The 17,302-nt window shown below is 34.7% G+C and overlaps 1 protein-coding gene across 1 annotated transcript; it reads left to right on the top strand.

Annotated features, from left to right (window-relative positions):
* The first annotated feature begins 450 nt into the window (after positions 1–450).
* On the top strand, positions 451–16,060 carry LOC127798732 (proteasome subunit beta type-3-A). Its single transcript, XM_052332296.1, has 7 exons — positions 451–608; positions 713–894; positions 1,003–1,110; positions 10,796–10,885; positions 12,987–13,071; positions 15,319–15,413; positions 15,695–16,060. Exons 1-7 carry the CDS (start codon positions 603–605, stop codon positions 15,741–15,743), a joined length of 615 nt encoding a protein of 204 aa, XP_052188256.1. The 5' UTR covers positions 451–602; the 3' UTR covers positions 15,744–16,060.
* The last annotated feature ends 1,242 nt before the right edge of the window (positions 16,061–17,302 follow it).

Below are 17,302 nucleotides of genomic sequence, written 5' to 3'. Positions count from 1 at the left end.
ACAAATAGCAATTTCTGAAATACAACTACTTGGTCTATTTACTAATTATTATGTTTTATTATTTTATATGCAATATTATTTTTAATATATATTATTTCTATTTAGATCTCTAGACCCAAAGGTATTAGGTATAGACCCACAAAGAAGTCAATTTCAATCAAGTCCTTAAAATTAGATCCATGATTGAACGAAATTAAAATTTTCCAAAATTGCATTGGTTGAATTCAATTTGTAAATATTTTCCAACTCATGAACATCCTAGTGTTATGAGAGGCATGCATATTAAGAGATGGATGTAATCTAAATAGAGAGAGAGAGAGAGAGGAATGGGCTGCAACATAGAGAGAGAAAACAAGTACTCGGGCTGATGAGATCAGCAAACCAATTGGATTGATGGGCTTTGCAAACAGTATCGGGCCGCCTGTTTCGGTTCGGCCCTTTACCCATTTATCGGTCCAATTGGAGTGTCCTCCAAGCCAGAAAACATCAAAACAGTAAATTCACTCCTCCATTTTTGCAGGCTTTCGTTTCTTCCTTCCAATTCACTTCTCCAAGACTCTCTCTCTCTCTCTCGCAAAGCTAAGCTTCAACAATCTTCTCCAATGTCGGTACGTGGCTTCTTCATCTCTTCTTTATCCATCATTGTCGGGAAACTCTACCGTGTTTAAATCGCGGCAAAAGCAATGGTTTTATTGATTGACTTGATTTGCAGATCTTCGAGTACAATGGAAGTGCTCTTGTGGCGATGGTCGGCAAGAACTGTTTCGCCATCGCCAGCGATCGGCGGCTCGGCGTTCAGCTCCAGACCGTGGCCACTGATTTTCAGAGAATTTATCAGATTCACGACAAGGTCTTCCTGGGTCTCTCCGGACTCGCCACCGACGCTCAGACTCTGTCAGTAATTTTGTCATTTCGTTTTCTATTCTCTCTTTTTTGTTTTTTTGTTATGTCGATGTATTTTGGTGATTCTGGTTATGAATGGGATTTCTCTAATTTTTCCAGGTACCAGCGGCTGGTGTTTCGTCACAAGCTGTACGAGCTACGAGAAGAGAGGAATATGAAGCCCGAAACATTTGCCAGCCTTGTTTCTGCCCTTCTTTACGAGAAGAGGTTGGTAAAAAATAATATATTTTATACGCATATATACACATATGAATTGATACAGGTATTTATGTGTGTATTACCTAGGGTTTGTCTGCATTTGTGAATTTCTTTCACTAGTCTGTTTGGTCGGGTTTCAGAAATTTAGGCTTGGGGCATCATGTTAATTTGCACACTCTTTTGATGCTTTGATTTGAATCTTTGGTGGAAATAGAACTCACTGATTTTAGTTACACTAAAAAGTTCACAAGTAGTAGGCTATTTGTTTTGTATTTACTTTTCTGATTGTTCAGGGTTCACTTCCCTTTCGAATTGTCTTTCTATGTTGTTATTACTTATAAACGAAAAAAGTTCATAAAGAATTATCATCGGCTTTAGTCAACAAAACTATGATTGGGGGATTGTGTAATATTCTGATGTACCTCTTGCATGCCGAGGATACTTCTACTTGCCTCTTATCTTGATGTTGAGCAGGATATACTTCTAGAGAGAGTTATAGCACTACATCTTAGCCTAATTTTCAAATCTAGTTGTATAATTTTGGTTTGACAGCTTTCTACACTTAAGATGTGAAGTTCACTCTAGTCTCCTCTCATACATGGATTCTTCTCATTTTTAATATGGAATATTTCTTTGGACACTCAACCCTTTTGGGAATTTAAGAGATACATGTCCAACATCGTTGATCGGTATACATTTAGGAGGAATGTCTCAAGTTTAATATATGGTAATTCATCTGACCCCATATTAAGAATTCTCTATTTCATCTTAAAGACACTATCTCGTTCTGTCACAACAACAATAATGCCAAATCATAGTTCCACTAGGTGGCGTCGATTATACATATTTTAGCTTGTCAATTATCTTTATCCATGATCACATTTTTTATAAGGCCATTATATTTTATGCCATGTATTAAGAGTCTTTCACCAAATTCTTTTTTTTTTTTTTTGGTTTTTTTTCCTTTTGTCTTCCTCTACTTCTTTTGTTACTAATTTCTTTCTTTTTATTCTCTCTTCTTATATGAGTGGCAATTGTTTTTTGTTTCACATGTCCAAACCATTTTAAATGCATCTTATGCTTCTTATCTTCAATAGCCACTTCAATCTTGTTACACTTTATCTTATTTTTATTTTATGGTCACACATATACCATAACATTCTCAATTTAGGTATGGTTATATTTTGCCCATATTGGCCTTTAGTTCCCAACATTAGATGCCCTACCTCAGGGGCTTGTTATATAGTTGTCAAGTAAAACTTATCTTTTAGATTTAAAGGAATTTTACAATCACGCAAAACATATAGAGCACTTCTGCATTGTAACTATACTACTTTGATTCTGTTAGTGACATTTCAATAATCTTCTTGTTTTTGTGAATAATTAAAATAAAAAATGTTGAGGATCATGGATATTTGCAGTTCCTCATATCCTTGGGTATAAAAATCAATTTTTTTGATAATTATATTTATATTCTTACCTATCAACAATATACCTGAGCCCTATTATAGGTGTTAACATTAATATCAACATCCACAACAACAAATAGGTGTTAACATTAATATCAACATCCACAACAACAATAACAATCATAGGCCTTAATCCTACTAAGTGGGGTTGGGAAAATGAATTCTAAATCTCCAACTGTCTCTATCCATGATCATATCCCTCCAAGTTTTCTTTGATCTCTCTCTCTCTCTCTCATGCTACAAATCTCCAATTCATCCACTCCCCTTCTAGGTGCTTCTGTTGATTTTCTTCCCACATGTTAAACCTATCTTAATCATGACTCCCTTATCTTAGGGTTGATAAGTGCCACTCATCCTTATTATGTACAATGTCGTTTCTTATGATGTCGTTTCTTATGATGTCATTTCTTGTATGGCCACACATTATCATAACATTCTTATCTCACCAACGTTCATATTTTGCATATTTTGCTGCTTAGTTGTCCAACATTCTAAGTCATACAACATAAATGGTTTTATAGTTGTTTGATAAAACTTTCCTTTTAGTTTTAATGAGGATGTTACCTAGAGAAATTTGGCATGTTATGTGTGAGTAAGATTCCGTTAAGACTAGCTTTGTTGTATGAGATAAAATGTTGAGTAGTAAAGTACCAACATATGCAAAATATGACTGTACCAGAGATGAGAATATTATGATGGATGTGTGGTCATACAAGAAAAAATAAAAATAAAAATTAGGTTATTCATAATAAGGTCAGAGGAGCTCCTATTCTAGGTAAGATGTTCGAGACATGATTAAGTAGTTTGGTCTTGTGAGAAGATCATAAAGCCTTGTATAAGGAGAGTGGATATAATGGAACAAGTTTTTAGCAAGAGGGGTAGAGGGAAAACAACATATCAAGATTTTATCCCACCATGTGGGGTTAACTATATGAATTTTATCTCATCAGTCATTTTTATGTATGGCCTTATTTTTTGTAAGGCTCTTATAACTTATGTCATACCTAAGTGGCTCCCACCAATTTTTTCTTAGTCTGTCTTTACCTCTTTTGCTAAATAATTGATAAATTGCATCCACTCTCCTCACATGAACCTTTATTGGTCTTCTTTTCACATGACCAAGCCATCGAAATTGTGTGTGACACATCTTACTTTCAATAAGAATCACTCCAACCTTATGAAGAATATTTTCATTTATAATTTTTATATGGTCTCACATGCATATTATGTCCTTGTCTTTGTTATTTTCATATTTTGTGCTTGTGGTTTGCCCAACATTTTTTGGCATACAACAAATTTGGTCTAATAACTGTCTTATACAATTTTCTTTTTAGTTTTAATAAAAACTTATTGTCACATAAAATGTTGGATGAATTTTTCCATTTTAACCATCTTGCCTTTTCAGTGGGTAACGTCCTCATTAATCTCCCATCTTTTGGATAATTAATCCAAGATATTTGAATTGATCTTTGCTTGGTATGACTTGATCTTCTAATTTTATCATAACATCATCCATAATTATATTTTTACTAAACTTTACATATATTCACTTTTCAATTCTCTTATCTTTAGATTCTAAAATATTCCTTGAAATCTCAAGCTTAGTGTTTTCATGCCTACTTTTATCTCATCCACCAACACAATATTATTTACAAATAGCATACTCCAATGTACATTTGTCTGGATATTTTTAGTGAGTTCATTTATTACTAGGTGAATCAGTAAGGGCTTAGTATCTCTATACCTTTAATTGGAAAAGGCTTTAATAACCTTTAAAGCACATCCGTGATGTAATCCTTTTAATTGTAAAAGGCTTAGTATCTCTGCCATATGTTCTAATACTTGTTTTTGCTCTATGATACATGTCTTTAATACCATATATTTAAGTAATTCAAACTTCTTTATTCTCTAAAACCCTTCATAAGACTTTGTTAGGGACTTTGTCATAAGTTTTTTCTAAATTTATAATGACCATATGTGCATCCTTTTCTTTATCTCTATTCCTTTCCATTAGGTGTTGTAGCCAGTACATAGCTTCTGTCATTGATCTATTAGGCATGAATCCAAATTGGTTTTCAGACACCCTAGATTCTCTTTTCAATCTTCGCTTATCATTCTTTCCCAAAGTTTCATAGTGTAGCTCTTAGCTTGATTATGCTATAATTTCCACAACTTTGAACATTTCTTTTATTCTTGTTAATAGGCACTAAAGTGTTTTTTCTCCACCTGTTCAACTTCTTTTTCTATTTAAGGATCATATTAGATAATTTTGCTAACCCAACTTGCAGTACATACTTGCAATACATATGTACTAACAATAGTCATGATTTCTTCTTCTAGAACAACTTCAACTACAATAATCCGATCCCCTATTCTCTTCATGTCAAGTACTCCATCCTTTAAAGTCTATCCATAATAATTTTCACTGGGTTATTTGCCCAACCATGCGTACCAAAGTTTATATCTATACTCTGTTAACAAATATTAGCCTTCTCTCCAACCCATTGGCATGTTCCTAGGGTTGACCTACGGTTTGGATGGGAAATTGGAAGAATCCGAGGGAGTTAGAACTTAGAGCCAAGAACAAAGAGGATTGGAGGGAGAATTAGAACAAAAAGAAGGAGATAATAGACAGAATTGAGGGGGAAATGCAGACAGAATAGAGAGAGAGAGAGAGAGAGAGAGAGAGAGAGAGATTATCATTCAACTATGACTTTCTCTATAAAATGTATTCCTCAAAGATCTCTATGTCAAGGCTCGCTTCTCCAATAATTCCAGTAATTTCCTTGACCTTCATACAAAAATTATGCCGGTGAGTTGTAACAATAAGCATTCCAGCAACAACCTTCTCTTCCACCATCTTCCAAATCTTATGGCAGTTCTTCTGTTCAGTCCACTTCAAATTTTCCTTCTTTGCCAAAAACAGCACCAGAAACTGTTTGAAACCTGCTTTAACCAAAGCCATGGACTCCGCAGCCTTCTCTGGAATCCAAGGCAAGAGAACAATATCCTTAGCACCTTTTTTCTCAAAACCATTCCTCCCAACCGAAGTTCCAGCAAAAGAATGCCTTTCCTCAACCTCTAGCTTCTTCTTTTGGTCCAAGTCCTTGTTGAATGCCTGTCCACGCTCATCAGCCTTAAAATCAGTTTTCTTAGAGCCAATATAAGTTTGTTCTGGTCCAGATTGCTCCATCAAGACTTCTTTAACTTCATGTGGACTGTCACAAAGTTGATTGGCAGCCTTAGAAGCACCTCCAATCTGCTGGCTGCTCATAGAATAACTTTTAGGCTGCAGCCCATGCTTTCTGAAAATGGCTTCCATCACCAATTCTTGCAGCCTAGCCTTCTCAGCCACTTGTTTTATTGTGGCTAGATGCATCATTTTCATAGCAGGCCTTAGCTCATTGTTTAGATCATTAATGAATCTCGATACAAAGTAAGACTCATTCAAGGTCAGATGGGAAATGAATATCAGTGCTTTTAATTCCTCAAACTTGACCTGCTAATTCGTAACAGAGCCTTCTTGTTAGAGTTTTTTGAACTTTTTATTGTAACTCTTATGCTCGACCTGAGTTAGATCCTCAACTGCAGTAGAAAAATGCCGAATAGGCAAACTGCCTTCCCAAACTTATCTTTTTAAGGAATCAGAATATTCCTTAGAACATAATTTGGCTGGAATACTAACCTGAAACTTCTGTAAAAACTGAATAAAAAATTCATCCAGTTTTTGATAGTGAATTGTTCCTTGATTCCTGTGTCCATTGTTCGCCTCAGAAACTGCTTCTAGGAGTCACCTAATCCTCAATTCAGCAACCTTGAATCCGCCTTAACCATTGCTTCAAGGTAATATATCTGATCGGAAACCTTTTTCCTGTGATATGATATGATCTGATCTGAAACTGAGATTAGTGATGATAGAATTTTTCACTGAACCGCTGTCAAAATGCAGCTAGGATTAGGATTGGTTGCTCTAGGTTAATTGCCAAAGATTGTTTACATTAATCAGCAATGCCAATGGTCAACAATCACTCAAGAAACTGTTTCCAGCAGTCGCCTTCCTGATTCACCTCAATCACGATGTAGTAGCCAAGATCGCCTTACTCACAGCCTGCTGAAATTGCCTAAGTTACAGAATCAATCCTCTGAGACAATTTCCTGAAATTGATCGACTCTGATAGCACCTCTTGAATCTTCTTCGACTTCCTTGATCGAGTGCTCAAATTTCTAGAAGCACAACCGAGAATCAACCTGTAGGTATCACATTTGGATCAGAGTCGAAAGTTGCCTAGCTCTGCTTTGCTTTCATAATTCAAACAGGAATTGCCCGAATTCACAGCCGAGAATCAACTGGAATTCACAACTTCCTGTTTCGCCTTTCTCACTTTGCAACAACCGAGGACCAGTTGCTAAGAATTTCCAGAATCATAGTCGAGAATCATTGGCTCTGATACCATTTGTCATGTTCCTAGGGTTTGGATGGGAAATTGGAAGAATCCGAGGGAGTTAGAACCGAGAACAGAGAGGATTGGAGGGAGAATTAGAACCGAAAAGAGGGAGGTAACATACAGAATTAAGGGGGAAATACAGACAGAATAGAGAGAGAGAGAATCAGAAATTCAATTATCATTCAACTATGACTTTCTCTAACTAACTTGGCCTATTTATAGGCTTTCCTATCCTTTCAGTTACAATACAATTGAAAGGTACAACTACTATAACAAGAAGTCTAACAACCAAAAGAATTACATATAATACATAATTACTACCCTATCCTTGAGGTCATGACACCCATGTCATCTCTTGGATATTAATTTTTCTCCTAATCATAACGCCCACCATTTTTACAGATTTTCATGTAAGCTTGATATGCCATATTCAATTCTTAATTTATAGTCTTTGACAAACTTCTTTACTCGCATTCATCCATGAAAATGTGACGTGTTGCTATGGAGAATTATTCCCCAATGATTTGTCATTGTCATGCACCAAGGTTTAACCTAGGGTTTGTAAGGGAATTTGGAAGAAATTGGGGGAAGAGAGAATAGAAAGGGAGGGAGAAATGAGAAGAATGGAGAGAGATTAGGGAGAATAGAGAGAGAGAGAGAGAAGAGTAGAGAGATGCGAGAAAGAAATTAGGGAGAGAATTGAAGAGAGAGAAAAGCATTTAATTAGTTATTACTCAGTATCCTCCAAAAGATCCTCTCGGGTAGTATGTAGCTACTCTATAATTTGTAATTGAAAGTATTACAGCTTTCCATTCTAAAACAGAAATGTTGCTGAAAAAAATACAAGTTGTAAAAGAAAAATACAAAGCAATAATTCAGTCATTTGTCTAGAATTTCTGTTGTTTGATTCGATGAGTTTTATGCTAGCTGTCAGTTATCTTAAGCAACCCGCTTTTATCTAAGCATTTGGAGTTAAAAGTGGTAGTGGAAGACCTCGAAAAAGTTGGGGGAAGATTCTTAAGTATAATGTTATAGGGGCCTTATAGAAGATAAAACCATAGATAAAAATGAATGGGGAGCTGGCCTTAAGTAGTGGGATTAAGGCTTCATATGTTGTTACTATATAAAACCATAGTCTCCTTTTCTTTTTGAACAATTGTTCTAAGATATCGAAATTGATCTTTTTTTGGGATAACTTAATCCTTGAGTTTCACAATACCATCATCTACACTTTCATTTTTACTAAACTTAATTCTTCTTCCTCTTCCTCTTCTTCTTCTCCCCTCCCCCTCTCTCGCTCTCTCTTTCTTGCTTGGCACTAAATGTGCATTCTAGATGCTCAGCTTTTGACCTACTTAGTTTAAAACTTTTTGGAATCTAAGGGTTTTTTTTTTTTTTAATTTAAATTTATTATCGACGCCTTCTATTATCTCACCTATGAAGAAAATGTCTTCTATATAACATATACTAAGATACTTTTTTCTTGGATGTGTTTTTTGAGTTCATTCATAGTAAGAATAAGAGGTAAGGGCTCAATGTAGATGTTCAATGTAATCTGTTGTAATTTGGAAAACCTTGGTATGTCCTCTAGAAGTCCTAAAACATGTTTCTGCTTGATGATATATGTCCTTAATAACCTGTATATATGCAATCAAAATACCTTTCTTCTCTAGCACCTTCCACAAGACTTCTCTGGGTACTCTGTCATAGGCCTTTTTTCAAGTCTATACATAACATATGCAAATTTCTTTGTTTATCTTTAGACCTTTCCATTAAGCATTTCCATAAGTGGATAGCTGTTAGCTCAACCTCACTTATTGAACTATTACCACAGCTAACGAGGAGTATTGGAAGACAGAGAAATTTAGCGAGAAGGGAAGGAGTTGTTGTAATTATTATTATTTTTGCTCAATACTAGTGTTGCCACTTTTATACTTGCTGCAAAATACTTTTCCTTCACTGCCTTTGGCTAACAAACTAACCAATTGAAAGAATTATTATAACCAACTAATAACCAATCACAGACAGCTCAGCAACTAACAACCCTCTATTCCAAACTTCTACTGACTTTTGTTATGCCAAATATTGGCATGAAACTTACCTCCTTGCTGGCAACCTTGTTGATGTTGGTGTCCTCTGATTCTGTTTCAGAATTCGTAACAATAGCTTCTATTATTGACCTACCAGGCAAAATTAGTATCATGTAAAATATGAAACATTTTAGTGTATGAATGATACTTGATAAGTTAATATTTAATGAATTTGATTGCCAACTTATGCTTATAAAAAAGCTAGTCATTTCTATGTGATTGTGGTGTTGGTACTCTCATCAGTCCTTGGAAATGGTCATAGGTGTAAATTTAAGATACTCAATTTTTTGAGAGTACTAATGAAGCTTCCATTTTTGTATATAAGATACAATCAGAAGCAAAGGTATCAAAAACATGTTAACAAAGTTTCATTACATAATCCTCATTATTGATAATTAATAGAAAGAGAAAGGCTTCGTTGGTTAGGAAGCAAAACTATATTAGCTTTCTGGAATAGAAAAAGTTGTTCTACCTTTATTATCAGCAACTACTTTTTCCATTATCAACTCTTTCTGTCATCATGTATATTCTTATTTATTCTTGCAGTGTGTTATGCGTTCATCATCCTCATTTTCCATGTCAATATTGACTCGCTTGCCAGATGCTTCCTTAACCATATTGATTCATGATCTGTATTTTTAGTATGCGTTTAAAATTTGTAGGTTCAGCGCATTGCTCATTGTCCGTGCATATATATTTGCTTAGATCTATGCTTGAAAAATATAGAATTTATTTGGGTAGCAGTGCATATTTTTGGTAAAAAAAGGACCTATTTGTCATGACCTAAGGACATAGTAGTAATTAGATAATAGATAAATTTCTTTTAGTTGTACTGTAGTAGCCTTCAGCTATATTGATTTGAATAATTAGCAACCCTATTGGCGCCAAACCTAGCAACCAGATCAGTACATAAGGCTGATCCATTCTGATTCAACGGAGAAGAATATTATTGAATGAAATCTGATTTCAAACTTTCTCTCAACTACCCTCTCTTTCTCTCGGTTCTCGCTAATCTCTCTCACTGCTTCTGTTCTTCTCTAATTCCCTCCCATTTCTTCTAATCTATCTTCCCCAATTCCTTCCCATTATCGCTTAAACCCTCGGTTGAACCCTAGGTACATGACACTATCTAGGTACAAATCTCATACTTTATCAATTGTCTGAAATGCCATTGGAGTCCTAGATGAGTTGGGCAAATGAAGAGCCCCCTTTTACTTTCATCTTGGTTCTTTTTTCCTAGATTCTCTCTCCATTTTGTTCGATTAGTGGCCACAATTTAACAAAATTATAAAATTTTTATTTTATCATCTCAATGCAAGTGGATTTTGACGCTCACTCCTTTAGTTACTCCTCTCACTTCCCAATGGCATTGTACAGTCTCAAAACAATTCATGTTTTTTTTGGGGTGGGGTGGGGTGGGGGCTAAGTAAAGACATCAAGAATTTATTCTATCATGTCAATTTCCAATCTCACTCCACATTTTACCTCATCCATCTTATTATTCTTATCTCATCTAAGAATAATTTTTCTGTGCTTTCATATAGAAATTTGTAAACATAAAATATGGACAGAGTGATTTATTTTGAGTTTCAATGTTCTATCTTCACTCTGTTTCATTTTTCTATTGTACTTACTTTTATTTGATGAGAAAAGTTTAATGTACAAGATTATACCATTATCTGCTGCACAGGTTTGGCCCCTATTTCTGCCAGCCTGTGATTGCTGGACTGGGAGATGAAAACAAGCCCTTCATTTGCACAATGGATTCCATTGGAGCCAAGTATGTAGACTGAATTCTCTCATTCTCTGTTGTTTTAGACTGGGAAAACAATAAGAATTGTACTACCTCTTTCTTTGTTTCTTTCTTTGGTGGCTGGGGTAGGGGATGACATCTATTGTTTTTGATTTCATATGATATTTCAATATAGTTGCTGTTTATGCAAAACTCCATCCATCCTATATGTTATAATCGTTCACATAAACACAGTTTAAGATTTGTAACAAATAAGTTGTTTATTTTCTCTCATTCATTAGCTAGAAAGTGTCACAATAATTGTCTTTTATAGCAGTGTGTGCTCCTGGGAAATTATTTGCCCAATGTGTTGGTTTAAAACAGTGTGGGCTTTAACTGCATGTCACACTGGATCTATTCCTCTTAAATTTTTTGAGATGGAACATGACTATATCAATTATCTTCATTCACTGCCATCTCATGAAACTTTCCCCTATGAAAATGGTATTGGAACTTCATTTAATCATTTCATTGCTAGAGAGTTGCGTTAGGAAGGGCATTTGTGTAAAATTGTCACATTGTTCTTTTGCATGGATTTGTATTGTTTATGTAACTTTCAGGAATCAATGGATATTATGAATTCTGTTCCACCAACCCTGACTTGGTTAGGAAAAGGTGCAGTTGATGATGATGATGATGGTTCGTTCATTGTTCTAGGCCCTTGTAAATTTGTTGTCAAGGTCTAATTTTGGTATTTTATCTACTACTTTGCAAAGATTACATACAGATTTGAAATAAAATTTGCAAATTGGAAATTGCAGAATATGAAGCTGTGTAAGTTGATGTCTCCTTGTTACATGTGTTAAATTTGTAGCCTGTTCAATTGGTTGTGCAAGCATTTGGATGAAGCTATCAACTTATAGCTATAACCATTTTTGCAGCAAGATATATATCATTCTTTTTCAGAAATGCAGGAATCTCACATTGTCCAGTAATTTTATCATTTCCTAATTTCCCACCCCCAAAACTAATAATTTTTTTTCTTTACATCCTAAGCAAGTGACCGTTCTGATGGGGACATGTAAATTTCTCAGTGGGCTTTTTTATTCTTGTGATATTGTTGACTCACTGTTTCTTCACGTGTGTCCGTTAACCTTTAAAATTTATCATAATTCATGGTTGAGTCTTGCTTATTCAATTTTTGGTGGCTTGGTAACTATTGAAGTGATACTTCCTCACTTGTAAAAAATCCTTTATGGATCTTGGCTGGTACAAAATTTGCTTGATATTTCATGTCCTTTCAAGTTTGTTTGATATAGGCCAAGGATCAAACTTTTGTTTGGGTAACTCTTCATTTAGTAGCTCAAGTGCTTGACAAAGATTTAGAAAATGTTGTGGAAGCGAGAAAGAAACTTGGAATATGTTGAAATATCTGAAAGCATGAAATTGAGATCTACTTGCATGCACAAAAAACTAAGGTGTTTGATTTTGCTGCTGTTTTCCATTTTTTTGTTTTCATTTCACTTTTTCCAATTTTTGTTTCCATTTTCACTTTTTTGAAAAAAAAAAAAAAACCATAGTTTAGTGTGCTGTTTCATTTCCGAAAAAAGTGACTGTAGTTTTCTTTTTGGAAAAAATGGAAACACCAGTTTGCATATCCATATTTTTGTTTCCAATTAATTAACTAGCCACTCCCTTGTCAACTTAACCTCTGATAGCCAACCACTCGCTACACCCCCTTCATCAACTCAACATCTAGCAACCAACCAGCCATTTCTTTTTGTAATGGGTGGTACTTTTGTTGATATAAAAATTTTCTATGCACATTTAATAATCTACTAACTACACAACATTATCTTCAGTTTTGTTTTTAAAATTTAGAAAAATGGCAACACACACTGTTTAGTTTTAATTCTTTTAACAAAAAAATATAAACAGACATAAAAAAGAACTAAAAAAACAAGCACTGAAATTGAATACATAAGAATTGGCAGCAAAATAAAAAGGCCCTAAATAATTGATTATTTTAACTACTTATTGTTTTGGTATCACTCTCTTAGGAAACAGAAACTTTTTCATTTACAGGAAACAAGTTGAATTCGTTTCTTGGTACTGACACCATATTGCTTGTCTTCTGTTCGGAATGCAGGGAGCTTGCAAAAGATTTTGTTGTTGCTGGGACAGCCTCTGAATCTCTCTATGGTGCCTGTGAGGCAATGTTCAAGCCTGACATGGTTTGTCATCATTTAACTTGAATTCATTTTACAAAATGCATTTTGGTTCATTTGGAAATGAAAACATGTAGAATCCCTTGTAGTGGCAAAATCATATATGTTCAGAATTTTGGAACATTTAGTTTCAAGAGAAAAACTTTGAGCCTTGTCTCGAGACCTTCTTAAGCTGGTCAGAAAAGGCATTCAGATGGATATGTTACCAAAAATAAATAAAAAAAAAGATATTGCATCATATGAAGTGGGCCACAGTCCTGCATTCTAAAGATCAAAATGTGGAAACATGTACAGTTAAATTTAATGGGGGAAACACATCATTAAAAAAATAGGATTTTCCTATTAGCTTTCTTTGTATGCATAATAAATTCTGTTTTGTCTATTAGGTTGTCTTAGTGATACTGTTTCTTAACATTTTATGAGCAAATCTAATGATGATTTTCTCATTTTGTATCTAGTGATTTGCCCATCTTGTCATAACCATGCCTGCTTTATAGACATGTATATCCATTGTGGGGTTTTGTAAAGCAACTTATCAAGCTTTAATCCTTCTAGGTGGGGTTGACTGTAGAGAGCTCCCTAATCATTTCTATTTAAGGTCATATATTTTGTAAGTCCATTATAATGCCACTATTGAGTTACATCATAATGCCACTATTGAGTTACATCATCTTATTTTGTAAGTCCATTATGATGCCACTGTTGGTTTACATCATCTTATTTATTTTTAATTTAATCTTCTCTCAGTTAGTACTTCTGATTATATGACAGCTCATGCATTACTCATTTTGTCTTTTCTTTTCTTGGTCGGTCATTTCTCTTGTTTGATATGTTCAAAATCATGTAATAAAATGATGTTGATACTCCACTGCTCAAATTTCATCTTGATAAGCATTGTCACCTGCATGTGTTGTAATTCATGATAGTACGGTGTTAATAATGATTAAAAAATGTCATGTAGAATTTTGCAAACCTTTCATTTAAGTTGATTCTCACGTTCATTGGGCATATAGCTTTTCTCATTCTGTTTGTACTACTATTTCCTCGTCGTGATATTTTATAGCTGTTGAAGTGAGAAATAATGGAACTTACTGCCTATTGAATTATGTTATTTAATGGTTTAGCAATTCATTGTGACTGATATATACAATTCCTAACTTTGGTGGAAAAGGTTTTTCAAAAAGGATCTTAACCTTCAGACAGAGAGATTTGGAAGTTAGTTTTTGTTATGTGAACCTACACAATTCTGTCCAACTTTGATCTATCGAATGTTCTGCCTGATTCTCTTAGCTTTATCTCCCTTGTTTTGGTCTTTTGTCACTGAGGGCTTGTTTGTTTAGTCTTTTATTTGGATTCACAAATTTCTTTCTCTGCTCTCTTTAATATTTCTTGGTGTATTGTCTGAACAAGCAATGGCTGAACTAGGTAGGCATGCCAAAACCTTAAGAAATAATATTTTTTTTTTCTAATTATTGTATGTTATGTATGACTTGATATTGTACTGTAAGGTAGAATTTTCATCTCCCCTGCCTGATGCTCTTTTGTCTGGTTTCCCTTGTATTTGTCTTCAGGCACAGTGAATTTATTTCTGTTTTAATCTTTAATCTGAATTTGTAATTTTTTTCTGCTCTGTGTCTGTCTGTGGCATATTGTTTGAATGAGCCAAAATAATAGGAACTGATCTAGTGAAAAAAAAAAAAAAAAATTAGGAACTGGATGACTCAGAACCATGAAGAAAGCATAACATTTTTCTAATGATTGGAATCTTGGTATTGACTGATTTTCTGAAGAAGAACTTTGGGAACTGCTGAAATGGATACTGAAGTAGGAAATATCTTCTATGAACGAGTGTGATTTTCTGTTCATTTCTGTCTTATCCTTTCAATTCTTGGGAAATTGGGTATTATCTGTAGTTGCTAATTTGTGTATGCTATAAAGTTTGTGTCAAGTATTGTTTAAGAGGCTAAACAACTGATACTTCAATGGATTGCAATTGAAATTATGTCAGCAATGCTTCCTAGGGTGGTTAAGAAGCCCTTAGGAAAATGAAAGTACAGGTCTAAGAATTCTGAGCAGGGAGGGGGGGGGAGAAGACAGTTAAACTTGCTCTTAGTTTTACCAAACAGCTCATCATTGAATTCCTGTAAATTTTTCCTCATTCCACATGTGAAGTTCTTCAGCCCGGCATGATTAGCTTATGTTTGAAGGTTGTTTGCATTTGCCGCAATAACTTTTTGTTTCAAAAATATTCAGGAAGCTGAAGAATTGTTTGAGACAATCTCTCAAGCGCTGCAGTCATCTGTAGACCGTGACTGTCTGAGCGGTTGGGGTGGCCATGTATATGTCGTGTAAGCCCCAGTGAACTCTCACTTGAGCATTATATATGTATTTGTATGTATTAGTGTTTTTTATAATAGGTTGTGATACTAAGAATGCAAACCTAAGTCTGGGACAGTAAATCAAGGATCACAGCCTTCATGGTATCTTATTACCAGAATAGGCTCTTCTCTTGGGTATATTATATCATTCTCAGTATTTGACTTCATTTTTCATTTTCTTAAGCACATTGGGTTATCAGTGACGTGTAAAGATAAGCAGTTTTTTTTTTTTTTTTTCTGATTTGTTGCAGCACACCAACAGAAGTAACAGAAAGGATTCTGAAAGGAAGGATGGATTGACCTGTTCCCGACATAGTTTTTGAAGCCCATATGTTTTCAACTGTCATTTCAGTGCATTACTTCTTTGGTTCATGCTAGGATGCTGAAAATGGTGTGGTGTGTGAATCATTTGGCATCTTTAACAACCAAGGCATGCATTACTATTGCTTCTGGAAGTTGATGTACCCAAGATAATATAAATTTGAATTTCATATATTTAGCTTGTCAGATGCTAAATTCGTTGAGAATTTAAATTTGCTTTGGGAGTTTCAACACTGCACTGGATACCGTCTTCTTGATGGCTTAATGGATTAGATTACATTGTTGGGTTGTTTTGATATTAGGTTTACTTGCTGTCTGGAGCAGTAATCGAATGACTTAATGTGTACGTTACGTTACGTTGTGACTTGCAACTGCAAAGTGGCGCTGCCCTCTGCTTCCAAATTGTGCTTTAATTAATTATATATATACATATTATATAGGTAAAACAATTGGGCTGGTGCTTGTTGTCTGGCCGGCCTGCCATCATGTGGACTAAACTTGAAATACGACATTTGAGACTTGGATTCTATTTTTTGTCAGGCTTTTCATAAACCTACCTCCAAAGGCCACATAATTGATTTTCAACATGGTGACAACACCCCTCTTGATTTCATTTTTATATTATTCCCAAAATATTATAATTTGAAAATTTTCATTAGCAATTTAGCTCATAGGCCTCCCTCCCTCCTTGCAAGAATTGGACCAAAATGCACAATGGTCCGTCGGCACTTGTGATCAATCTCTAATTTCTTACAGTTTTCTTTAAAATCCAATAGCGCTATCTAATTGGGGATCAGATCCTCTGTACGATACTTTTCCTATCTCGAACTTGAATTTGAATGGTTATTCAACAATTACGTTACGCGGATGCATCAAAGGATATTACCACCTCGATGACAGATTTTTCAGTGAGATGTGTCTTGAAGATCAACTTGTAATTTATTTCAAGAATGTTTTTTGAAGTCCTAGCTAGGTCTCTAAAATTGGTTGGACTCACATACCATGTTGGTTCTTCTTCGAATGTCTTTTTTTGTTGAGGTTTTCATCGTTCAGTCCCACAATTTTTGATAATAGAGGTAAATCTGAGTTTGATTTACAGTGGCTGTGTAGAGAGTTGATTAGAACCTGAAAATCCAAACCACCCACCATGCCCTGCTAACCATTGGAACAACCTTAAGGAAGAATATTGGTTCTTCTTTGTTGATATATATATATATATATATAGAAGGATCAAATTTTTTGTGAGGAGCTTTCCCTTGGGAATTTGACCATTATTTCTACATCTACTTAGCACTAGACGACGCAACAATAATGATACAAAGTCATGGTTCCTTGGTAAAGCTCAAGAGCTTTCATGGTTGTAGCATGCAATACTAATTGTATGTCTTAATTAATTCCACTAAAGAAAGCCGCAGCTTGCAAGATAGATGGATGTAATGACAACAGCCAGCCCATAGGCCTAAACGGCCTTGTTTCTTACATTATCTTTTTAATTTTTAGAAAATTATTACACTTACTATTATTTTCTCAAAAATTTG

The sequence above is a fragment of the Diospyros lotus genome, chromosome 4 (genome assembly GCF_014633365.1).
Source record: "Diospyros lotus cultivar Yz01 chromosome 4, ASM1463336v1, whole genome shotgun sequence".
Lineage (NCBI taxonomy): Eukaryota > Viridiplantae > Streptophyta > Magnoliopsida > Ericales > Ebenaceae > Diospyros > Diospyros lotus.
This window is presented reverse-complemented; position numbering and strand designations above follow the sequence as displayed.